The sequence below is a fragment of the Sorex fumeus genome, unplaced genomic scaffold (genome assembly GCF_029834395.1).
Source record: "Sorex fumeus unplaced genomic scaffold, SorFum_2.1 ptg000033l, whole genome shotgun sequence".
NCBI lineage: Eukaryota > Metazoa > Chordata > Mammalia > Eulipotyphla > Soricidae > Sorex > Sorex fumeus.
In genome coordinates this window covers 12,167,127-12,192,985 of record NW_026606090.1, presented here as the reverse complement: position 1 = coordinate 12,192,985, position 25,859 = coordinate 12,167,127, and the positions used below count along the sequence as shown (strand labels likewise).

The following is a 25,859-nucleotide window of genomic DNA, read 5'->3' as shown; positions in this document are numbered from 1 at the left end:
ATTTCTATTTTATCCCTTTGTGTTTGTAGCTCTTTTAATTCCCTTGCCTCTATTCCACCCATTTTTTTACCCTCTCTATAACTCAACATTTCTGGGGAGCATTTTAGCAAAACTACCTTTACAACAAGGCAAATGCAAAACTTTCACAAGAACCCTTTGAAAGAACTCAAGTTCAAAGAACCAGGTTTCTGCCTAGGAGACTCAGTGCCACCTCTGAGTGAGAGGCCCTTGGGGGCTATTCTCTGGGTAGCTCTCTCTATCTTTAGATCCATGGATAGAGCAAATTGCAGGTGGCCTCATGGAAAAGAGGTCTTCAAAGACAGTGAAAGTAAAAGCATTATTTTTCTGATGATTCCTAAAGGAGGAGTGGTTTGGCCCAGGTAATTTAGATCCAAAGAGGTTGTCAGCTAAAGGTCAGGACTTCAGGGTAGTTACAAAGGTCAGCAGGGAGAAGGCACCCTTTCTTTCCCTGGGTTAAATCCAGTTTGTGTTATAAGGCCCTGAAGGGTGGAGAATTTGGGGTCTGACTTAAGAACACCAGGAAGGTGACGAGCTCGGGAAATAACACTTCATGAGAAGTTAGTGTACCTAACTGCTCTTACCTGGATGGTTAACTGTGAAGATACTCATCGGTGAGCCTGAATCAGTGATATTCAACACCCTAAGTAAGACACATGTGTCTGGGTTGCTTGAACCAATTGGCTATGAACAGCCACAGTGGTGGGTCAGGGTCTTGGCTTCCCATACTGAGTCTGAGGACTGACATCCTGAGACTAGTGAGTTGGAAGGCCATAGATAGCTTAGCAGAGACAGCTCAGGAGGCTCAGGCAGCTGGAGTGCTTGCTTCGAGGGCAGGAGCCCAGACTCCATCCCTGTACCATGTGTTTCCCTCAGCAGGAGTGGGAACCCTTGAGTCATTTGATCTTCCTTCTGGGAAAACACAAATCAGCTCTCTCTGTGCCCAAATTTCCTTGGAGGTGCATGTCTCTGGCACTCCTCTGGGGGTATGGGAGACCCCATGTTGGAGGTTTTGTTTTCTGGGCCACGCCCAGTGGAGCTTAGGGCTTACTCTTGGCTATATGTTCAGGCATCACTCCAGGCAGGCTCCGGGGACCATATGGGGTGTGGGAGATGGAACCTGGGCCAGCCATATTATTACTCCGGGCTCAGGTTTCTCATTTTGCTAACCATCTCTGTAGATGAGTTACTGAGACTTTCAGTTGCTCTCTTTAAAGAGACAAATTCCTCCCCCTCAAACCACAGCTCCAAAAATGGGTCCCCTGAAGAACAGTCACATCCTGGGTCCAGGGAGAGTCGCACTGAGTTTTGATGTATGTGACCTACGAAGTGCAGTTTGGTGTCTCTGAAACGAACGGCTTCTTTATTGACCAATTTGGAGTCCATGATAGAGGTGGTATCCCTAGACAATTTCTAGGTTTGGACAAAATCTGAAGCATGGCTTTACTTAGTACTTACATGATCTCAAAAGCAAGCAAAACACTTGCCCAGAGAGGAAAAGGAAAACCTTAAAACGGAACACTGGACTGTGGATTGCGCCTGAACAGCCTTCTCCGGCTTCTACAGCATTCAAACGACTAGCAGGAGGGGACATGTAATTTGTTGTGGGGAGAAATGGGATAAGCAGACCTCGCACCTTGCGCTTCCACCATGCACCCTCCCCCCAACACACACACACACACACACACACACACACACACACACACACACACACACACACCCCACTAATCAGGAAGGCTCTGAAGAGCAGGCTCATAGCCTTCCCCAGGGGAGCTGAGAACAGCCACAGCAGGTCTGACACCAAATAAACCTCGATAAATATTTACCATATGAATGAATGGTTGCCCGCTCTCCTCCTCCTTTTGTTTAGCCACACGTAGATTTTCAACTCCTACGAGGAACCCAGGTCCCCGACTCCCGCCAGTTCCATTCTAGTGTGGGTGCGGTGTGAAAGGGATGGAGGGGCGGGATGGGGTCGGGATGGGGTGGGGTGAGCAAGAATGGGGCGGGGGGGAGAAGGACAAGAATGAGTAAGGACGCCAGTGCCGAGAAGAAATAGAAATCCCGCGGGCCGCGGGGCCAACAAAGAGCCAGCGAACCCGGCCGGGAGAGCCCCGGACCCCGCGATCGGCAGCCGGCCGCACGGGCTCCAGGCGCGCCTCGCTCCCCGGGGGCGCCCCCCGACACCCCGCACGGGCGCCGGCCCGCGGCTCCCACCCCGGGGCGGGGCCGGGGACACGCGGCGCCTCCTTCGGTCACGTGGGGGGCGGCTGGCTGGCTCCCAGCTCGCGCCCGAGCCCCGGGGACGCGGAGAGCCGCGGCGGCCGGCCGCGCACCATGCCCAGCGCCCACCCGCGCCCGGAGCTCGCCGGCGCGATCAGGCTGCGGGCCGCGGGGCCGCGGCGGCGGGGCTAGCGGGGCGGAGGCGGCGGCGCGGCGGGCGGAGCCGGAGGAGGAGGCGGCGGCCCCGCGGCCCGCGGCGCGCCCATGGCCCGGGAGGAAGGAGAACGCGCGCGGCGCTGCCCGCCGGCCGCCGCCTGCCCCCGCGCCGCGCGCTCGGCGCCCCCCGGAGCCGCCCGCGTCGCGCCCGGCCCCCGGCTGCGCTAGGCCCCCGGAGCGCGGAGCCCGGCGCGGCATGTAGCTGCGGGCCCGAGCCCGCGTGCGGGTGTCGGCCGGGCGCCCCGCCATGGCGGGGAGGGACCGCGGGGACCTGAAGACCGTGCGGCTGTGGCGGGACGCCGCCCTGCGCGCCAGGAAGCTGCGGGGCAACCTGCGCCAGCTGACGCTCAGCGCGGCCGGGGGCTGCCCGGGCTCCCCCGACGCCGCGCCCCGGCTGGTGCTGCCCGCCAACCTCGGGGACGTGGAGGTGCTCAACCTGGGCAACAACGGCCTGGAAGAGGTGCCCGAGGGGCTGGGGTCGGCGCTGGGCAGCCTGCGCGTCCTGGTCCTGCGCCGCAACCGCTTCGGCCGGCTGCCCCCGCCCGTGGCCGAGCTGGGCCACCACCTCACCGAGCTGGACGTGAGCCACAATCGGCTGAAGGCCCTGGGCGCCGAGGTGGTGAGCGCCCTGCGCGAGCTGCGCAAGCTCAACCTCAGCCACAACCAGCTGCCCGGCCTGCCCTCGCAGCTGGGCGCCCTGGCCCACCTGGAGGAGCTGGACGTCAGCTTCAACCGCCTGGCGCACCTGCCCGACTCGCTGGCCGGCCTCTCCCGGCTGCGCACCCTCGACGTGGACCACAACCAGCTGACGGCTTTCCCCCGGCAGCTGCTGCGGCTCGCCGCCCTGGAGGAGCTGGACGTGTCCAGTAACCGGCTGCGGGGCCTACCTGAGGATATCAGTGCCCTGAGTGCCCTCAAGATCCTCTGGCTCAGTGGGGCTGAGCTTGGCACCCTGCCCAGCGGCTTCTGCGAGCTGGCCAGCCTGGAGAGCCTCATGCTGGACAACAACGGGCTGCAGGCCCTACCCGCGCAGTTCAGCCGTCTGCAGCGGCTCAAGATGCTCAACCTGTCCTCCAACCTTTTCGAGGAGTTCCCCGAGGCCCTGCTGCCGCTGGCCGGCCTGGAGGAGCTCTACCTGAGCCGCAACCAGCTCACCTCCGTGCCGTCCCTCATCTCGGGGCTGGGTCGCCTGCTCACCCTGTGGCTGGATAATAACCGCATCCGCTACCTGCCGGACTCCATCGTGGAGCTGACGGGCCTGGAGGAGCTGGTGCTGCAGGGGAATCAGATCGCCGTGCTGCCAGACAACTTTGGCCAGCTCTCGCGCGTGGGCCTGTGGAAGATCAAGGACAATCCGCTGATCCAGCCCCCCTACGAGGTCTGTATGAAGGGGATCCCCTACATCGCCGCCTACCAGAAGGAGCTGGCTCATTCACAGCCCGCGGTGCAGCCGCGGCTCAAGCTGCTTCTGATGGGCCACAAGGCTGCCGGGAAGACTTTGCTCCGGCACTGTCTCACGGAGGAGCGGGTGGAGAGGAACCCTGGAGTTGAGGACAAGGACAAGAGCTACCCGGCTTCCCTGACCACCGCCAGCAAAGGCATCGAGGTGACCAGCTGGACTGCCGATGCTTCCCGGGGCCTGCGCTTCATCGTGTATGACTTGGCTGGCGATGAGAGTTACGAGGTCATCCAGCCCTTCTTCCTCTCCCCCGGGGCCCTTTATGTCCTGGTGGTGAACTTGGCCACCTATGAACCCCGGCGCTTTCCCACCACCGTGGGGTCTTTCTTACATCGGGTGGGGGCCCGTGTGCCGCACGCTGTGGTGTGCATTGTGGGCACACACGCGGACCTCTGCGGGGAGCGGGAGCTGGAGGAGAAGTGCTTGGACATTCACCGCCAGATCGCCCTGCAGGAGAAGCACGACGCCGAGGGGCTGAGCCGGCTGGCCCAGGTGGTGGACGAGGCTCTGGCTCGGGACTTCGAGCTGCGCTCCGCCAGTCCCCACGCCGCCTACTACGGCGTTTCCGACAAGAACCTGCGGAGGCGCAAGGCCCACTTCCAGTACCTGCTCAACCACCGGCTGCAGATCCTCTCCCCCGTGCTGCCGGTCAGCTGCAGGGACCCCCGTCAGTTGCAGCGCCTCCGCGACAAGTTGCTCTCGGTGGCCGAGCACCGCGAGATCTTCCCCAACCTACACCGGGTGCTGCCTCGCTCCTGGCAGGTGCTGGAGGAACTGCACTTCCAGCCCCCCCAGGCGCAGCGGCTGTGGCTGAGCTGGTGGGACTCGGCGCGCCTGGGCCTGCAGGCGGGTCTGACGGAGGACCGCTTGCAGAGCGCGCTGTCCTACCTCCACGAGAGCGGCAAGCTGCTCTACTTTGAGGACAGCCCCGCCCTCAAGGAGCACGTCTTCCATAACCTCTCCCGCCTCATTGACATCCTCAATGTCTTCTTCCAGAGGGATGCTTCCTTGCTGCTGCACAAGCTGCTCCTGGGGGCCAGCGGCGAGGGCGAGGGTGAGGGCGAGAACTTCCCGCCACTGCCACTGCCTGCCCCCAGCCAGGACCTGCTCCGCACCACCCAGCTCCATCACTACGTGGAAGGCTTTCTGCTTCATGGGCTCTTGCCAGCCCACGTCATCCGAATGCTGCTTAAGCCTCACGTCCAGGCCCAGCAGGACCTGCAGCTGCTGCTGGAGCTGCTGGAGAAGATGGGACTGTGTTACTGCCTCAATAAACCCAAGGGCAAGCCTTTGAATGGCTCCACGGCCTGGTACAAGTTCCCCTGCTATGTCCAGAATGAGGTGCCCCATGCGGAGGCCTGGATTAACGGGACCAATCTTGCTGGGCAGTCTTTTGTGGCTGAGCAGTTACAGATCGAATATAGTTTTCCCTTTACGTTTCCTCCTGGGTTGTTTGCACGCTACAGCGTCCAGATCAACAGCCACGTGGTGCACAGGTCAGACGGTAAACTTCAGATCTTTGCCTACCGCGGCAAAGTTCCAGTGGTGGTGAGCTACAGACCTGCCAAGGGGGTTCTGCAGCCAGACACTCTGTCCATTGCCAGCCATGCCTCGTTACCAAATATATGGACAGCGTGGCAAGCCATCACCCCGCTGGTGGAGGAACTGAATGTGCTGCTTCAGGAGTGGCCTGGACTGCACTATACTGTGCATATTCTCTGTTCTAAGTGCCTTAAGAGAGGGTCGCCCAATCCACACGCTTTCCCAGGTAAGTGGAGGGAGCAAGGTGGTTCTTTTGAGTTGTCTTTAAAGATGCTTTTTCTCTTGGGGAGGCATGCTTGCTGATGTCCCCATATCATGGTCTCCTGATGGAAAGACTCACTTTCAGAGTGGGTTTCACCTCCAAACAGTTGGGATCTTCTTTTCTCTCATCACGAGTTAGCTTGCCTTTTGTGGAAAGGACATTTCACAGGAACAGAGATGGGTGGCGCCTGCCATTCCTTCCATCCTAAACCTTGGGGAATGCTTGTTTGGGCCACTCAGCGGACAGGCGGCTCAGTGTTTGAAATATCTGTGGTCATTTTTTTTTTAAATTTTTGTTTAAACTCAGAGCAGCAGCAGCAGCAGCCTGAGCAGGCTCACTTTTTCTAAGAAACTCCAGAGAAGAGCATTTTTGTCCCTGGGGTGGATGATGGATCTAGGAAACACACACTTTTCAGTCTGACTCAACTCTGCACTGGGATCGGTTTCACCCAGCACACAAGGGTAGGAAAGATAGCTTACTGCCTACTGATGTCTGAGGGGGCTTTCCTGCGGTATTTCCCGGCATTTTTTTTGTGCTTTACAGACATCTTAAGAGTTGGTTTTGGGGAAGCATTAGAGAAAGGGGCTTTTGGAACTACTTGGGAAGAGATGGAAAGGATACAAAGTGACAAGAGTGGCTCTTTGATAAATTGAATTCCAGGACTTGTGGGGGTTTGTTGAGCCTGGTACACTGATTCTTTCTTTTTTTTTCCTTTTGGGTCACACCCAGCCATGCACAGGGGTTACTCCTGGCTCATGCATTCAGGAATTACTCCTGGTAGTGCTCTGGGGACCATATGGGATTTTGGAAATTGGACCTGGGTCGGCCGTGTGCAAGGCAAATGCCCTACCTGCTGTTCTATTGCTCCAGCCTGTACACTGTTTCTTTAGTTGAGAACATGTCTATTCTCTAACCTGACTCTATATTATTTATTTTACTCTCTTTTTCTGACACTTTAGTTGAGAACATGTCTATTTCTCCAACCATGTAGTTCTATCCCAAGTGCTGGCTTTCAGGGCGCCAACCTGGACAACCACATTTCCGGTCCCCTAAGGACAAATCTCTGATGGCATCATTGCCACTTTCTCCCCTGGTGCCCACCCCTTGCCACACAGGGGATAAAGAAATGGAAGATGTCTGCCACTGTAATCTTTGCTAATCTGAATGGGTGTGTTAGAGTATCAGGAAGGAATTGGACACCAATACTTCCGAAAGTAACCTCTTACCATTGCCCTAGATCTCGGCCGAGTTGGTTTCTTTGGCTTGGAAAAAAGCCATCATATTTAGTTACCAGTCACCTGAGCCAACCATTCTGTATTGACTCTCTGGTATTTTGTTGAGTCCCTCACTAGACTCTGCAGTTTGTTTTATTTTTGTTATTGCATTTTAGTCATGAAAGCAAAATGCTTTCTTATTCCCTGAATTGAAACAAGTGGCTGAGGGTTACATGTTCCTAGGGTAGTCAGCGGGGACTACCCAGTGTCAGTTCTTATTCTGAAGATGGAGCATCGACAAAACTGATATTTGTAAAAACAAAGGGGAAAGACACAGGTTATTAACCACGGAGATGTCTGTGCAGAGGAATTCCAAGAAATTTGACCAACAGTGAGACTGGAATTTCCTTCTCTCCCACAACGTTAGCTCTTTATTTATTTATTTTCGCTTTTAACACTCATAAATTTTGCAAGCAAGATCCCAGGAGATGCAGGAGCAAGCCCAGTCTCTCGTTATTGTTTTGCCTGTTTGAAAGGAGGCACACCTGCATGGCAGTCTGGGCCCCAAAGAAGAAAGGATTTCAGCAGAAACAATCCATTGTTTAAAAATGTAAAATTTGTCTATTAAACAGAAAGGACCCGTTTTGTATATTGCTTTTTCATATAGAGTTTCTTAATAAAGTTTTTTCCATAGAGTGTTTCTGATTTCAGGTCAGAGAGATAGGTTGCCTTTCTTGTTTTTGTTGTTTGTTTGTTTTTTTTTGTGGGGGTTGTATTTCTCCCCAAAGCAGCAAAGAGTTGTGCATAAGAGTCCTGGACAAGTCATGATGGTGTATTTATTACACTAAGAGAATAGAAAGAAAAGTCATTCTCCCCGCCCCCAGTTTTCTGATAGCTATCGTTTTTGGTATTTGCCAAAATTCTACCCACTGAATGATTTGGGACGCGATAAATTAATAAAAAATCTAGAGGGTGATGTAGGGATAGTATTATGACGTTGGGTATTCAATTATAGGGTGTACATTTAAAAATGTTTGACGCGTTGGAGAGATAATACTGCACATAGGGTGCTTGCCTTGCTCGTCGCTGACCTGATTTAAACCCCCAGCACCAAATATGATTCCCTGAGCCTACCAGACCAGGAACGATCCTGAGTGCAGATCCAGGAGGGAGCCCTGAACACAGCCACGTGTGGCCTCAAAACAACATTTACAACAGTCCTTTTATTATTAAATAAATTTTAATTCATCAGAAACCATTGAATCTGTTGGTAACCTTTTGTCTTTTTTTAGGTGTTTACTTTGCTTTTTAGGGATATTAAAAAGCTGATTACTTTTTGTTGAAGTCTCAAGCTCCATGAACGATAACAATTTTATGTATAATTGCAAAAAGCTGAATTTTTAATTTTTTCAATATTCAGATGTTCAAATGAGCATAGAAATCAGGACCACGTCTCCCGACTTAACACAGAAGAAACCCAAAGTAACATCATTGGCTTACATTTGTATGTGTATGTGGAAGCCTGTTTGAAACTCTTTTGTGCCAGTAGGGATTTTGGACCTGATCTGCAAGCATGGAGTTGATCCAGGAAAGTGTAATGCTTGATTCTTTTTTATTATTTGGGTTTACAAAGGAACTGGAATGTTTTGTGGAGTCCTTAGCCGATAACTACTTAGTTTCCAAAAGTCCTTGTAAAAAGTGATGTACTCCTACTGCCGACCTGTTGGTCTAATTTCAGATGGATGTGTTGGGTAGGCTTTGAAAACTCAGAGAAGCCTCCATGGCAGGCGGATCATTTGCCTGCATCTTGCAGATACTGACCCACTGATGAGCCCAGGGCTGCTAGCTTTCCCTTCCTTCCCTTCTCCTTTCCTTCTTCCTTGGTTGTCTGTTCTTGTTCTGGAGTTAAGTTTCTGCTTTCAGGGTGTTTATGTAAGCCTCTGTTACTCCCCGCCAATGTAACCATCTAGCCCAGAGAAGCTGACCAAACCTGACCATCTGTGGTGTACTGAGTAAAAGTGGGGTCTGCACCCAGAGTCTAGTGACTCTCCATAGAAGTGACTTGAAGGAGCGTAGCGTGTTTTCAGGTTGGAAGAGTGTGTCCTAGTGAGCAGTACTGGGCTGAAGGCATTTTTACTGTGACCTTCCAAATCATTTATTTTTTTTCCAGAAAAAAAACGAGAAAGCAACCTAAAGCAATAGTCAGGGATTGGCCTGTGGTCTCCTTATATTTGGACTCTCATAATCATGGTGACCTCCCACACCTCCCAAGCCCTGTGCTTTTGCCCAAGTTCAGTTTCTTGCGGATTTTGCCAGGTTTTGATGGTATCTCTTTCACTGTTTTAACTCTTGGACTAGGATTCACACTTTCTTCCTCTGAGTAAGAGACACACCAGAGGCTTTGGAACTTCTTTTAGCATCTCTCAGATGTTTGTTGAACAATTGTTTGGTGTTTCTGAGCAAGCGCTTTCTTCCTTTGTCCTGAAGTGGCTCTGTCAGACTCCCAGGTGGTTCTGTCTTGTCATCTCGCTTTGTTCTCTGTCCCCCGCACATGCTCCTGTCGGGCTCCCATTGTGCATGAGTTCCTGCCCTTTCCCATGAATGAGCCCTTCATCCCGACCACTGAAGCAGAGCAAAATTCTTGCCTTGTTATATCTGTTTTAGAGTTCCTGGAATTTGAGCATGCCCTAGTTATCTAAATTGGTCATTGTTTATTTTTTTTAAAATTTTTACCAATATCCTTTTTAGTTTGCTATGTTAATGTCGATATACCTCTAATATTGGCTCTTGCTTTTTTTTTCTGGACAGTCGCTTTGAACTCTCATGTTTTGTTTCACATAAACATCAAAAACTGACTCATGCTATTTAAGAAAGAAAGACTTTGCTTCATGAAATTCAAGGATGAGAAAAGCCTTTGGAGCTTTCAAATTATTTTAAGTGTTACGTGTCTCTTCTATAAGCTCTACAGTATACTCTGAAGTCCATCCATATGCAGGTTGTTTGGAATTTCTATTTGTGGAAGTGGGGGTATTTCCAAGCCTGGTTCAGAGGATCTGGGGGCCACTCCTGGCTGGGCTCAGCCAATCTGGCCAGATGATTCAATATTCAGGCTCCCCAATGTCGCTCTGCTCATATCCAGTTGTGCTAGGGGCCGCCAGGGATACATCCCGCGATCATTGGGTAGCTGAGCATGCTGGGAATCAAACTTAGGTTCTTATGATGGAAATAGCAGACATCTTTGACCCTCGAGCCAGCTCTCTGCCTCTAGGATTTCTTAGAGAAGTCTTTTTTATTTGTTGACAGATGTTTTCTGCCCTACCTGCTGCCTGCCCTTCTTTCTTACATTACAGCACACCTCATTTGCCAATTCTAGTTCTCACTCATTGACTTCACCTTCACACCTGTAACACGTACAGCCTGTACTTTGCAGGGTTGTGTTGGAGTTCAGAGGGAGAGAATGGGTGGTGGAGAATATTCCCTTGCCTTGAGATGGACAGGATGTGAAAGTTCTGCTCCATTAAGAGGCAGCACAGGAACCTGGGTGCTGGCATGCATTTCAGGGTCCTTTTCCAACCTCAGCCCAGGGACTTGAATTTCTCCAGGGTGATCTGTTGTGACTCAGAACCCCACCATCCACTCCCAGGGGCTTCTTTGATGAACTGACTAAGGGCAGGCACTGGCCTTGTTTCTCACTGTCTCTTCTCCAGCAACTTGGAACTTCAGTATCTGGGAGGGATTGGATGCAAAATACTGCACACCAGTGCGGTGCTAGACCCAACCAGGCCTCCGCTTCCCCGAATTCAGCAGTTCTCACTGTAAAATCAGTTAAGGGGCAGGGCAGATGGCCCAAAAGACTTGAGTACTCACTTTGCATGCTAGAGTGCTGGATTTAGTCCCGGACACTACATGATTTTCCCAAGCTCCACCCTGAGCAATTTTTTTTTCTTTTTGGGTCATACCTGTCGATCAGGGGTTACTCCTGGCTTTGCACTCAGGAATTAGTCCTGGCAGTGCTTGGAATACCATATGGGATGCTGGGAATCAAACCAGGGTCCTCCGTGTGCAAGGCAAACACCCTCCCTGCTGTCCTATTGCTCTAGCCCCAAATACCCTGAGCAACTCATGAGCACTAGCCGGAAGTAGCTCCTTCCCTAGTACCACCAGGTGGAACACTTCCTGCACCCTCCCTCCCCCCGCACCTTCTTTAAAACCAAACAGGGGCTTGCGAGATGGTTCAAAGGGCTGGCATGTGCGCTGTGCATGAAGGAGCTCTGGGTCAATTCCCAGCACTGCATGATTCCCCAGCAACCCTCCGACACCCAGCCAGGAGTATCCCCTGAGCACTGCTGGGTGTGGCCCTCAAACCAAGCCACACAACCGGACAGAGAGAACCATTTACGGGGTGGCTGTCAGGCTGGCCACCTTCCTCCGGGACCTGGTGTGTCCTCCCTGCAGGGCATCGGGGAGCCTGGATCCGTCTGTGGTTTGTACATCTTCTCAGCATGCTGACATCAGTGTTCCTGGGAGAAGGGGCTCAGTGCAGATGTGTTTATTTGGCAGGGAGTAGTGGGGCCAACCGTGCCACACTCAGCTGTGCTCAGAGCTCAGCCGGCTCTGTGCTGAGGCATCACTCCTGGCAGTGCCGAGGATCGGGCAAGGCAAATGCTTTACCTTCTGTAGCTTCTCTCTGTGTTCAGGTCAGCTCTTTTTTTTTTCCCATTTTTGAGATTTTTAATTTCTACTTTTTTGTTAATCACTGTGAGCTACAGTTACAACACTTTCATGTTTGAGTTTTAGTTATACAATGATCGAACACCCATCCCTCCACCAGTGTAGATTTTCCACCACCAATGTCCCTAGTATCCCCTACCCCACCCCTGCCACCCCTTCTTCCCCTTCCCTGCTTCTATGGCAGACAGTATCCCTCTTAGTCTCTCTCTACTTTTGGGCCTTACAGATACCGAGAGGCCATCATGTTTGGTCCTTTATCTACTTTCAGCACACATCTCCAATCCCGAGCGATCCCTCCAACCATCATTGACTTAGTGATTCTTCTTTATCTCAGCTGCTTCTCCCCCAGCTTGTAAGGCAGGCTTCCATCTGTGAAGCAATCTTCCTGACCCTTGTCTCTGCTGTTAGTCTCATATTATGATATGGGTCTTAGTCTCATATTATGATAAAATATGAGATATGTACAATATTAATATAAGATGTACAATATTAATATAAGAAGATGTACATATTAATATAAAATATTTCAGAGCACTGAAAATATAAGATCAGTTTGAGACTGTTCATGTTCCTAGAACGAACAGACGCCATTGGGCTACGCTAGCATGCGACAGGGACAAATGGAGATGTTACTGGTGCCCGCTTGAGCAAATTGATGATTAACGGGAAGTCAAGTGATCAAGTCATATACTTCAGAAATGAGTTCAGTTATTCGATGTCTGTCCCTCTCTTTCTGACTCATTTCACTTAGCATAATACTCTTCATGACCATCCACTTATAAGCAAATTTCACGACTTCATCTTTTCTAACAGATATCAGCTCTTTTTAAAAAATTTACAGTGTCACGATGTTTCTTCATTGATGCCTTGGCAAACAACTTTTGGAGAATTATTTATGATGCCCTCTAAGTTGAAATACCTTCCACCCCCTGATCTCAACAGGCATCCCACACCCCATAATTCCCATAGCTCTTCCTAACTGACCCCAACCCCCATGACATTGGCCTCTAGATGCAGGAAAGAAGAGAAAGATGGTGGGCCTGGGAGTTGACAGGGCTGGGAGCAGATACTGCCCAGCGCAGGAGGGGACCTGCTCGCCTGCTTTCTGTGCCCTTGCTGCAGTAGCTCTGCATGGAGTCTCGTTGCTGGTGTGAGTTCGGAGCAGTGCCCGCTGCCTGCGGAGTGTCCGAGTGATGCCCTGCACACCTTAGGCATGGCAGAACCACTCCCAGACCCCACTACAACAGGACTCACTTTTTTGCAGAGAGGAAGGAGGAAAAAATTCAGTTATTTTTCTTTTGAAACTGAATGCTTGCAAATATTTTCTCAGGTTCCCTACATTAACATCATCTCTGAGCTGAAAATAAAAAAATACAATGATTTGTATTTTGAGTAAGAAAACCATTGGCAAATTCTTTGTTCTTCTGCTGTAGGTTCGCTGAAGGCAAAGAATACTGAAGGAGGAGGCAGCTCAGGAGAAAGGGGCTGCAGGGGGGGCCTGAGGAAGGACAGAGGCGCTGGGGTCCTGTGGTAGTCTTCTGAGCAGGAAGCAACTTCCTGCTCTAGGCAGACGGCCCCAGCAGCCCACTGGCCCAGCTGTTTCCTTGCCTTTGCAAATCTGTGTGCAGGGCACTCGGAAGAGGGGCAGGAGGCAGGATTGCTCCTCCGAGGTTCCTGTTTGGCATGTGTTCTTCTGCTTTTTGGGCCCAGTGATCGCATGAGTCAAGCTGATCCTGTTACTGCTTCTTCCTCCATTTCTTCATTTTAGCAGTTGACGTTCACCTGGTAAAACATGACATCATTTCATGTCACCCCCCCACATCCCCCACTCTTTTTTTTTCCCCCACGCCCGGCTGTGGCTTACCCCTAGCTCTGTGTCAGGGATTGCTCCTGGTGGGGCTCATCAGACTGTATGTGGTACTAGGGATAAAACTGGGGTCCATTGTGTGCAAGGCAACTGTCTCATCCCCTGTACTATCTCTCTGGCCCCAAACAAACCATTATTAAGTGAGCAATTCTGTGGGATTTAGTACATGCAGACTGGTCATTTCGGGTGTCTTTTGATGCAACGGACAGTTGAGATGTGGCTTTCTTTTATTAGGTGAATGAACTGCAGAGGGATGTACATTTTTTTTTAATTATTACTAGGGTTGAGTTCAGGGTGTCATACATACAAGACAAGTGTCTACCAGGGAGGCTTTTGCAGGGCTTTTTTTTGTGGCAGCTTTCTTTCCTTCTGATTTTAGGAAGGGCAGACTAGGCCTGGGGATCTCAATGAACATGGCTTTGATCATCCTTTCAGTGTGGCTGAGAAAACAAAACAGTGGCTTTAGGGCCTTTTGTCTATTTGGTCACATATGTGGTTTGTTTGGTTTTGGCCACACCCACCAGTGCTCAGGTCTTATCTCTGGCTGTGAGCTCATGGATCATTCCTGGCGGTCCTGGGGTACCATATGGGGTGCTGGGGATTGAACCCAGGTCAGCTGCATGGAAGGCAAACACCTTCTTCTCTGTACTTTCTTTCTGACCCTTGACCCCAGCATTGTGATTTTAATGGAGGACTGGCTCATAATAACACAGGAAAAAAATTGCAAATGAGTTCCCTGTAGTTACTACCTCTGCACAGTTCATTTCTGCCCAGATACTTTAAGTAGAGCGTTTAGGAGGTTTGGCAAGGCCATTGGCAGCTGAGGACTAAGAAGAGGGGGTTGCATTGATAGGAAATTAGGTCATTGCTGGATTAGACAGACAAGTGAACCATAAGTCTAGAAGGTGGATTTTGTCACCAGTCACTGCTAGATACAGAAGTCTGTGTTGAAGATATATTGAGTCATCTTAGAGTACAAAAGAGTTTTGGCCATGGGAAGCTGTTGGGATTTTGATATCATTGATTCTTGCACATAAGGAATGTGACCACCTATGAAGAAATGCGTTTGCTTGTTTGAACCATTATTGAAGAACACTGGTTTTTGAGTTGTTTCTCTTTTGTTTGGGGGCCACACCCTAGTTGTATGTGGGAGAGTTTACTCCTGGTGATGCTCAGGGAACTATCAGTTGCCACAGAATCAAACTGGGGTCTCTTGTGTGCAAAATACATGCTTGAGCTTCTCCAACTATTTTCCTGGCCTGGGCTTTCAGGAAAAAAAAATAAAAGGCGTTCTGGGTAAAACTGGCTTTACAACTCTGAATTAGCTTGGTATAGATGGGTAGGTGGAAAGTAATGCCCACGTCTTTACTTTTAGCTGGCTCAGTTTGAATCATTTGTTTGCAAGAAATCTTGAGAGGAGCCTTAAAAAGGAAGGGCATTGTAGCTGAGGATTCCTTCAAGCTTCTAAAACTTTCTTTGATCAGGCAAATGAAATGCTTCCTCTCCAAACATCTTTACGCTTCTCAGAGTCATTTGTGGACTTGCTTCCATTTGAGAGAGATTGAAGTCCCTGGTCAGTTTTGAACACCAAAGATCTTATTAACATAGACTCCAGAAACTGTCATAATGAGAATATATGGCCGCTAATTACAGATTTCCTTACCAAATGAGGGTGGCTTTGTTGCAGCGGTTTTCTGTTGCTGGCATAGTAAATTGGAAGAGGATTAAAGAGTTAAATGTTCTTAGATCCTCCCCACTCCTAAAATGCACCATATGATCTTGTCATTGCGTTAGTGCTGTGTCACAGCAGGAGGGAATGGGAGAAGGGGGAGTAGTAGAATAAGCCTCTTCTCCTTCTTGTCTTTCTTTTCTTTTGAAAAGATGGAGTTAAAATATTGTTGAGAGGAGAAATGTAAAATCAGAAAAATGACATTTGTCCTAGTTGTTGGTGGTTGACTTACCAACATTCTTCTTTCAATAGGTTCTTTTTATCATGCCAAGGTTATGGTATTCAGCATCACTCCAGTCTTCTTAGGGATGTTGAGCTGGGGGCTGGCTAGGAATTAGGAACATGAGACATCGTTCTCAGCATATTGTAGAGATAGTGCTAAATGCTGACCAAGGGGAGTCTTCCTTCTCCTCCCAGCAGACCTCCAGACCACATTGTTGCTGTCGTTTTGCAGGTGGAGAAACAAGGTTTAGAAGGTAGATGAGCTCCCCAGAGTTAGAACTTTCATGTACACACACACACACACACACACACACACACACACACACACCCTCATACGCCCTCATTGCTGGCTCAGGGTCTCCTGGCCCGTGGGTCTTGTCCACCTATAGAATCAGGTTCCGTGTGAAGGCAAGATAGGGTTCTCTGAGGGAGTTCCTGAGGGACCACAATGTGGCTGAGTGTTAGAGGGTGATGTCTAGGTCATAACCCAGTTACCTACTTAAAGGGGAAGTGCAGAGTCCCGCATGCCATGGCCACGCCTGGCGCAGGTGTGGATGGATGCATGGAAGTGTTTCACCTGGAGTAGTTTGAATAAGGCAGTGGCTTCTTTATATACGTTGCTTTTAGAGACTGGTGGGAATTTGTCTCGTGCCGTGGCTGATGACCACTAAAGTTCTAGAAGCAGTTCCAGTCCACAGCTGATGCCTTTTCTCTCAGCAGGGCTCTCTGAGATGCAGGAAGGGATTTTTGACTGGGAGGATGGAAGGGTCTTATCAAATGATTCGATCTTGCTCCTAGTCAAGGACTGTCGGACCTCAGAGCCATCTATGATCTGCCCTGTTGAGCTTCTGTATGTCTGACATCTGGGAGACAAAGTGTGGGCTTGTCCATCAGCAAGATCCCTGTGATATGCCTGGGAATATCCATTTTCTTTGCTCTAAATTGTGCCACACCAGATCCTGCAGTCAGGTAGATTTGGCTGTGACTCAGCGAACCTTTCATGGCAGACCTTCTCTGTGCTCTTTGGGGCCACCCTAGGCTTCCCGAAGACACTGCATTTGTTTCTCTCACGCTCCTGGAAGGCTATCATCTGCTTTTCATTGTGAGGAGACTGCTTCTCACACTAGCAGCATTTTCCTGTGTTCTTATACCATCACCTATCTTCTCTCATCTCTCAGTTTATTGAAGAAATACTTCTTTACATTTTAATTGAAATTCCAGAATGTGCCAGCTGTTTTACATTTTTGCTTGATATGCTGTTTGCCTTTACTTGATAGTGAGTTAAAGCACTTGGGGTTTTGTGTTGCACTTTAAAGTTGAAATTGAAGTTGAAGTGTTATCATACTACCTTTAGTGGCGAGGTCTTAAGGTGCATCTCTTAGTTCTAGCTCCTTTCCTGCCTCTTATGTGATTTGGGAGATCATAACCATTTCTGTTCTCTAGGGAGGACCTTTAGGATTGAGGTCATATATGTCATATCGGTAGAATGTTTGACAAATAGCCTAAGATAATAGATATTTGTATTGTAGCTGCAATTACTTATTCAGGAAAACCCCAAAGTTTAAAAATACATTTATAAATGGATAAAAAGCCTTCTTTTTTAATTGAGGGAGAGTGATGCCATGTAGGGCTGGAGCGATAGCACAGCGGGTAGGGTGTTTGCCTTACAAGCGGCCAACATGGCTGACCTGAGTTTGATTCTTTTGTCCCTCCTCGAGAGCCAGCAAGCTGCCGAGAGTATCTCGCCTGGCAAGCTCCTCATGGTGTATTCGATAATGCCAAACACAGTAACAGTTGTCACAATGGAGACATTACTGGGCCCGCTCGAGAAAATCGATGAACAACTGGAGGAGAGTGACAGTGACAGTGTCTATTTTCAGTAGATCTATTGAAAATGCCCTTTCCCCTCTTTACTGAAGTATATGCAGAAAGGGGAAAAAAAGGAACTCTTGATGATAGGTCATGTTGTAAGTACATCATAACTACACCTGCTCTATTTCTTATCAGCTTCTCTCTTTACATTGGCGTTTATTGAAATCATACTGTGTAAGCAATGTCAATACTGCTTTTCACACTTAAGCCATTATGCCTGTGGGTTCATGTCATTTGTTTCTACAGAATAATTGTCAGTGCTTATGTAACAGTCCATCAAGGGGATCTTACCTTTATTTAACCTTGTATTACCTTTATTTAACCATTGGCACTTAAGTTGCTTGAGTTTTTGTGAGGACTGTTTCTGTCATGATGGTCTATCTTTCCTTTCTTTCTTTCTTTCTTTCTTTCTTTCTTTCTTTCTTTCTTTCTTTCTTTCTTTCATTGAATCACCATGAGATATAGTTACAAAGCTTTCATGTTTGGGTTTCAGTCATACAATGATCAAACACCCATCCCTCCACCAGTGTACGTTTTCCAACACCAGTGTCCCCAGTATTCCTCCTCCCCTCCATTCCACTCCCCCCCAGCCTCGATGGCGGACAATTTCCCTCTTTCTCTCTACTTTTGGAATTATGGTTTGCAATATAGATACCGGGAGGCCATCATGTCTGGTCCTTTATCTACTTGATGATAGTGTTTCTTTATAAAAACTCTTCATTGTTCGGGCAATAAACCTAAAGTGAAATCACTTGAGTCAAAGGCAAAGAATATCCAAGTGCTTGTGTTGCATTCCACTGGGGGCAGGAGGGCAGGAGTCATTCTTCTATCTGCAGGGGGTGCAGAATTGACTTCTGTTTCCCCACTTTGGCATCATGTTGAACACACACACTCATCCTGAAAGCAAGATCTCTTTGTTCAAGTTTTTAGAGAACATAAATACGTTCCTCTCTGAATATTGCCTCATTGTGTTACTTCTTTATTATTATTATTATTGGTTTTTTGATTTTGGTCCACACCCAAAAGTAGTCAGGGTTTACTCCTACTCTTCACTCAGAAATTACTTCTGATGGTGCTCAGGGGACCATATGGGATGCCGGGGATCGAGCCTGGGTCAGTTGTGTGCAAAGCAAGTGCCCTAACCAATGTACAATTGCTCTTGTCCTAGCTTCTTTATTTTTCAATTGTAGTATAATTGTATTACAACATTATGGGCTGGAGCGATAGTACAGCGGTAGGGCGTTTGCCTTACAAACGGCCAACATGGCCGACCCGAGTTCGATTCCTCCGCCCCTCTCGGAGAGCCCGGCAAGCTACTGAGAGTATTCGATATGCCAAACACAGTAACAACAAAGTCTTCAATGGAGACGTTACTGGGCCCGCTCGAGCAAATCGACAATCAACGGGAGGGCCTTTACCTTTACCTTACCTTTACAACATTATATTTGTTTCAGGTATATAACATGCTGATTTGGTATTTATTGTATTGGTAGTTATGATAAGTACCAAATATTTGGTATTTATTGTATTTGATATATTTATATTTATTATATTGGTTCTTTTGTGATTTTTATAATGGTATCTATGGTACTTTAGCTTTATGTGTAATTATAGTAATTTCTTAATTTAGTAATTTATAGTAATTTCTTATAGTAATTTCTTGTAATCACAGTATATATTATATTTTCAGGATAATAGCCTTTTCTTCTTGGTTTGGTGGGGGTGGGTGGACCACATCCATCAATGCTCAGGACTTACTCCTGGCTCTGTTCTCAGGGAACTATATGTGGTACTGGGATCAAACCTGGTTTGGCTACATGCAACGCAAGTGCTTTATCTGTTGTACTATTCTCTCCAGCCCTGACACTGGCCTTTTTACAATTATTATTATAGTTTACACGGCGCCAGGGGGCCAGGTGGTGGGTGTGACCCCCGCCTACTGGAATTTGGAGGATCTGGGTGGAAGATGCTCGACTCCAATTCGAGTAGGCTTGGAGGTCTCGGCCCCGGAACCCGCGTGGCTTTGTCCCTCTGCCAGTACCTTCAGGTGTGCGGAGAGTGGTCTCAGCATGGTGGTGGCTGGTCCTGGAGGTCTCCGGCTGCCGTAGCCCTGGCCGGGGCGGGGAGGAAAGCTCAACCCGCTCCCCTCCAAGGGACTCCGGGAAGGAACACCGAGGCGCGGGGGCAGAGACTTGGCCGTGTAATCCCATCAGCGGCCAAGACTCAGAGACTATAAAATCCAGATCCCGGAACCGCGCGGCCGCATTCGCGGCCGCGCGACATCTTATTATCTCATTCCTAATTTGGACAAACTTGCAGGCTGTCGAATGTAGCCTGCCCACAGGGCAGAGTCTGGCAAACTCCCCGTGGCCTACCAAATATGCCAAATACCAGTAACAATGATGGGTCTCATTCTCCTAAAGAGCCCTGAATATAATCTCAGGGCTAGGATGAATGAGACGTTACTGGGGCCTGCTCGAGGCAATCGACGATTAACAGGATGATGAAATGAAAAAAAATGAAAATTATAGTTAAACATTTGTTTTCTTTTTTGATATTAAAAAAAGCCTTAGTTTTGAAATTTTCAATTTTATTTGATATGTTATTGATGACTTCCTTTGTGATCAATAAAATACTGTTATTTTAAATACAGAGATGTACAGAAGGAATTTCCAAGTGAGTCTATGCTGGTAATAAAAAGTGTTAGCAGCATATGGATAGTATTCAAAGGAAACTCCCACCCATTTGATTGTCTCCTTCCTAAGACCTGTCTCCCCTGTGAAACGTATCTTGTGATTTCATTCAAAGAAAAGAAAACGCATATCCACACATTTAAATATTTTTACCTGAAAGAGATCATGCTATACTCATGTTTTTATCTTCCTTGAAGTCACTTAAAATATATTTTGAAAATGTTTACATATGCGTAGTTATTAAAACCTATTGTATGCATATACATATGCATATTCATACAACATATGATCTCACACACATAGAGCAGGAACATGATATACCAATGGGTGTACTGTTTAGTCTTATGTAAACATAGCTTTGATTATTTTCTTTGTTTTGTTTTGGTTTTGGACCACACCCAGCGGTGCTCAGGGGTTACTTCTGGCTCTGCACTCAGGAATTACCCTGGGCAGTGCACAGGGAACCATATGAGATGCTGGGAATTGAACCCAGGTAAGCCACATGCAAGGCAAGCACCCTATCCACTCTACTATGTCTCTAGCCCCTCTTTAATTTTCTTTTTTGGGGCTAGGAGGACACATCCAGTGATGCTTAGGGGTTACTGTCAGCTCAGTGTTCTGGGTCACTCCTGGCAGTGTTCAGGGCACGCTGTGGCACTGAGAATCAAACCCAGGCCTCCCGCATATAAAACGTGCACTCTGGCCCTTGGAGCTCTCTCTCTAGCCCCATTTTGAGTCTTTATATAGATTCTTAGGCTCAGCTCTTCTCTCCCTTTTAGAAGCACTCCCTATAATTTCTTCTTTGAGTGCTGATAATCCCTCTTGGTACTCTGAACACGTGGAGGTACAATTAGGAGACAAATCTTTGAGTCAAAATGGTGGTACTTAGAAAGGGACTTGGGAATTATAAAAGCTTAACTTTGTGATTTAAACTAAGGATAATCTTCTTGACGGGCTTTTGTGATGCATATTGGAACCATTGTTTTCAATGTAATTATGCATTTCAGAGCTTCATTCACTCATGATAATGTGCTGTAATGTTTAGACATAGCAATAATTGCAAATCTTACATGCCTACAAATAAATATCCCACTGATCATAATAATACAGTGGCAGCAGAGTAATGCTATGGTCATGTGAGAAATTAATGAAATACAATTGATAATGAACTGTATCATGGATTCAGGGCATTGAGTCTGCCTTCTGACATTGGAAGGAAATCTCACCCGTGAGTGCCCTTTTCCTTTTTGTCCTGTAACCAACCCCCAGACTTCCACACTGTTGTATTTTCTACACCTGAGCCTGGTTTAGCCAGAGGAAATGGACCTGTGACATTTTTTTTATCATATTTTTTATTAGTGAAACACAATGAAGTACACTTATAGACTTATAAATTTTTGTGCTTGGGTTTCAGTTATACAATGATCAAGTACCCATCCCTCCACCTGTGACATTTTGCTTCAAGAGTTCCTGCTGGTAAGGTAGCAGCTCTCGAAGCAAAAGGGGTAACCCTACACTGTTTGCGTGTGTCTACACTAGCTGACTAATGCGTTTGATCTGTAGAAACAATAACCAGTTAGTATAGTTGTTTTATAGTTGTTGCAGTTAAGTTCTTGCATTCAAGCAGTACTTAATTGTACATCTTGGTTCAAGCTAATGAAATCTCTGGTTAGTGTCTGACCTTTTGGTCTTCCGAATCCTCTCATCTACCACCCGTCTGCAGTTGTGGGAACCTTGGAGAAGAGAGCCTGCCACATCGTCCCAGCAAGTTGTTCACCATGAATATCTTCCAGGATCTCATGTTTTTGTCTTAGTTTTGGAGCCGCATTTGGCTTTGTGCTCAGGAATCATTCCTGGTGGAGCTCAGGGGACCCTGTGTAATGCCAGGGATTGAGCTCTAATTGGCCACATGCAAGACAAAGGCATTATCTTCTATCTTATTGCTCTGGCTCCAATGACAGGTGTTCTTTTGAATTTATTTCTATTGTTTACTTCCCTGACTCAACTGTGTTTGCCTGTCTCTTTTCCCAAGAAAAACTCTCATGTACTTGTTCGGTTCCAACACCAAACAACTTGCTTCATAACAGGTCAGGGCTTTTGTTTTCTGCAGGGGGGAGGATGAAGTGTCTTAGTCTGTTCTCTCTGATCACCTCAGGAATATGCCTTCAGGGCTGCTGTGTGTGGCTTTTCTGTATCCGCTGAGCACATCACATCTGTGCCCATCGAATGGGTGGCTGTGTGTGATGGGTGCCGGCAGCATTCAAAGCTCAGCCAAGTAGCAGGATTGATTGCATCTGCTTAATACCAGACTGAAAATTCTTTTTTTTTTCTTTTTGGGTCACACCCGGCAATGCACAGGGGTTACTCCTGGCTCTGCACTCAGGAATTATTCCTGGCAGTGCTCAGGGAAGGCTGGAAATTTAACCTGGGTTGGCTGCGTGCAAGGCAAACGCCCTACCTGCTGTGCTATTGCTCTAGCCCACAGACTGAAAGTTCTTTTGCTGCACCTCCCACCTTCCCCCAAACGATAAACAACAACCACCAAAAAAAAAAAAAATAGGTGACTTTCCTGCCTGGAGTTAAAAAGCTGCTTCCCTCCCACCAGGCCCAGATGTGCTGCGGGAAAGCTGGGCAGTCAAGTTACTGATTTATTGATTTATTGGGCCATTTGTGATGCCACCAGTGGGGGGGCGCGGGGTGGGGGGGTGGATTTCCACTGAAACCAAGCCTGCTGTCAACCAGGAGGAAGAAGGAGGTGTGAGAAGGTTGTGCATTGCTCTTTGTTAGGAAAGATTTCTGGTTCTGTCGCAGAGGGCAAATATTGGCTTTTGGAAAAGCTGGTGTGTGGAGACTTTGCTGACATCCAAGCCAAAAACACACGTGCGCTCACCTCGGAGGATAAGGACACACGTGCCTCGCGGAGAATTTTCTGATGCTTCACGTTAGGAAGCTGAGCTGTTTGGAGGATGATTGACTTGCCACGACCTCCTCCTCCTCTAACTGAGCTTGTTCCTGCCAGGGAATGGATCTTCCCCAAAAGGATCCTGCCTAGCTCTAGACAGTGTCCTATAGAGCTGGCCCTCAGACAAGTGTCCCCTTGGTGCCGGCTAAAGGTGAAGCTGTCTCGGGCTCTCTTGCTATCCACTAAACTGCTGTCAAAGAAAGAAGTCTTACACTCGGGCATGGGGACACTTTTTTCTGCCATGTGACATTAGGCTATTTATAATGTTACAGGGGTGTGGTGGGGGTGGGGGGTGGTGGTTATTGCATACAATACCCAGACAGGCTCTGGTAGCCAATGAGAAATATCTTTGTCCCATCGTGTACCAGGGCCAGACTCTGTGGTTCTGTGGCTTTATACTGTCCACAGGACTAGATAATCCCTACCCCCCTGATCTTTCAAAGTCAGTGAATTAGGGAGGAAAGAAATCGTAAGTCGCTGGGAAGCCTCCCCTGCCCCAGCCTCCATTTCTTCCTCAGTAAATAAGATGATGTTATTTCATAGTTCCTGAGTGCCTGCTTCCATCCTCATAGCCTCCTTCAAGGATGCTTTGTGAGAATTCAGTGAATTGGTGGATATCGCCTACCCAGAGTAGGTCTTGCCATCTACTTAGTGCCCAGAAAAGTCAACTGGGAAGTCTTTGATCTCTGCTGAGTACATGAGCAACTGACTGGAAGACAAAGGAAGTTGGAGTGTGTTCCCTGGCTGGTCCCCAGCTGTGTGTGACAGCACTGAGACTGTCTGCCTTCAGAATCACTGTTCTCAGCCACACTGCACCCCTGTCTCTCAGTAAGACAGCTTTCTGCCTGCCTAGCAGGGTGCTTGCATGAAAAACAGTCATGGACGTGAAAGATCTGGGTGATCAGCCTGGTTGTTACAGACTCAGGTTCACAGATATCTGCGGTCTGTGGCATCAGGCAGGTGGTGGAGAGGCAGCAAGACAAGGCCCTGGTTCAAGAGTTTTGTGAGAAATCTCGGTCAGTCAGAGGTTCAGAGACTAGTCAGGTAGGAGGAATGTAGAAACACGGAGGATCCTGGCTCTCTCTTGGTACAGTGGCAAAGAAGACCTTTTCATGGTGTTTTTTTGTTGGGTTAATGATCAAAACATCTAGCATACCTCAGAGTGAATAAGATCAAAATACATAAGATCAAAACACCTTAAAGTACATATTATTTTGTAGCCTAATAACGCACAAAGTTCCTGATGAAGTAAATGAGACCACCTTATAAATTTTTACATCCCACTTCCCATAAGTTCCACATCAAAATCTATGAAAGCTTACACAATAGCCCAATAAGGTATTGGTTTAACTTTCATCCAAGCATGGTACAGTTAATCTATAACAGAGAGAAGCTGCATTGGGACATGCTGACCCCAGCCCAGTTCACTCAGAGTTCTTAGCTGTTTGCAGCTATGACCGGCCTTGTTTGCAAGGCAGCATCCCCGGGACTTCCTCATGACTCTGGTCAGGCTCCAACAAGAGAATATTTCTAGGAAGGTGTGCTTTAGTGCCCCTCTGGTGAGGTCCTGTGGGGTGGGAGAAGCTGCAGCAGGGCACCCTCTGGGGCCAGGGGATGAGGTGGGATGGATGGAGTCTAGTTTGGGACGTAAAGCTCTGGCACATTCAGCAAACCTTAGAACGATTGAAAGTGGGGGATAAGGGTAATACAAACTGCCAGGGGCAGCAGTTCTATTAACCAATGAGCACATCATGTAAGTTTATTTTCACCTACCCGATCAGTTAATGATTTTTCATGGACTAGGGAGCAGATAGTATAGGGGTTAGTTAAGACGTTCTCCTCACATGTGGCTGACTCTGGTTCAGTACATATGATCCCTAGAAAATCCACAGCACCATATACAATCCCTAGAAAATTGCCAGGAGTAATCCCTGAGCCAGGAGTAAGTCCTAAGCATCACCAATATGGCCCAACTTCTCCCCCCCTCCAAAAAATAAAAGTAAAATAATTGTTTTTGATACAACAGAACTCTTGGAAGCTTATATAAAATTAAGATCTCTTGATCTGATAACCCCCTACCTCCCTCCCATTGGAGGGCAGTAGCAAAGGGTCACATCGGGAATACCAATTTCACATTTCTCCTTCATGATTCTTTCTGAGTTTTGGCCTTAATTTTGGTTTGGGGGAGATCCTAATGGCATTGGGGGCTAGTTTTGGCCCAGCAGAACTCAGGGGACTGCGCTGTGCTGGGGACTGAACTCAGGTAGGCCTCCTGCATGCAAAGCATCCTCTCTCCAGCCGTCAAGTCCACCTTTTGTAGAAACACTCAGGGCAGCATCATGGAAGATGGATCTGACTGGGGAGATTGGTCTCAGGGGGCCCACTCGGAGGAGCCTGACGGTGAATGAATGAGGCAGGTGCGCATCAGTTCCTGAGGGAGAAAGGTGAGGTTCCTGCTTGTCAGGGAGAGGGGCTCAGTTCTGGAAGCAGGCCCTAGAGTAGCTCCTCCTGGCCTGTCATGCACCCGCCATGGGTTCTACTCCTTTGATGTGGAAAGTCTTTGATTCAGGTATACGGGGTAGGACAAGTCTTAACCCCAATGTGAAGAAAACCCCTGTGTTGGTGTTTGAAACACACACACACACACACACACACACACACACACAAAATAAGCAGTGATTGGAGAAGATGAATACCAACTGGAATGATGTATATTGTCTATAGCTAAATTGGCTTGTAGGGTCAGTTAGCTCCCCTCCTATGATAGATACCAGATGGACCCTAGGAGAGGAGTAGACTTACCTTGTTTGTGAGTAAATGAGTTTGCAGAAGAATCAAGTTCCCTATCT

At 48.2% G+C, this 25,859-nt stretch overlaps 1 protein-coding gene across 3 annotated transcripts in view; it reads left to right on the top strand.

The window, feature by feature from the left end:
* The first annotated feature begins 2,550 nt into the window (after positions 1 to 2,550).
* Positions 2,551 to 25,859, top strand: part of MFHAS1 (multifunctional ROCO family signaling regulator 1) — a 94,999-nt gene continuing 71,690 nt past the window's right edge. Inside the window, exon 1 of one of the 3 annotated variants that reach the window (XM_056116686.1) lies at positions 2,551 to 5,684. In XM_056116686.1, the coding sequence (XP_055972661.1) occupies positions 2,705 to 5,684 (2,980 nt within the window). In that variant the 5' untranslated portion in view covers positions 2,551 to 2,704. The remainder of the gene's footprint in view (positions 5,685 to 25,859) is intronic. The other 2 variants (XR_008792827.1, XM_056116687.1) reach the window with 2 other exon arrangements.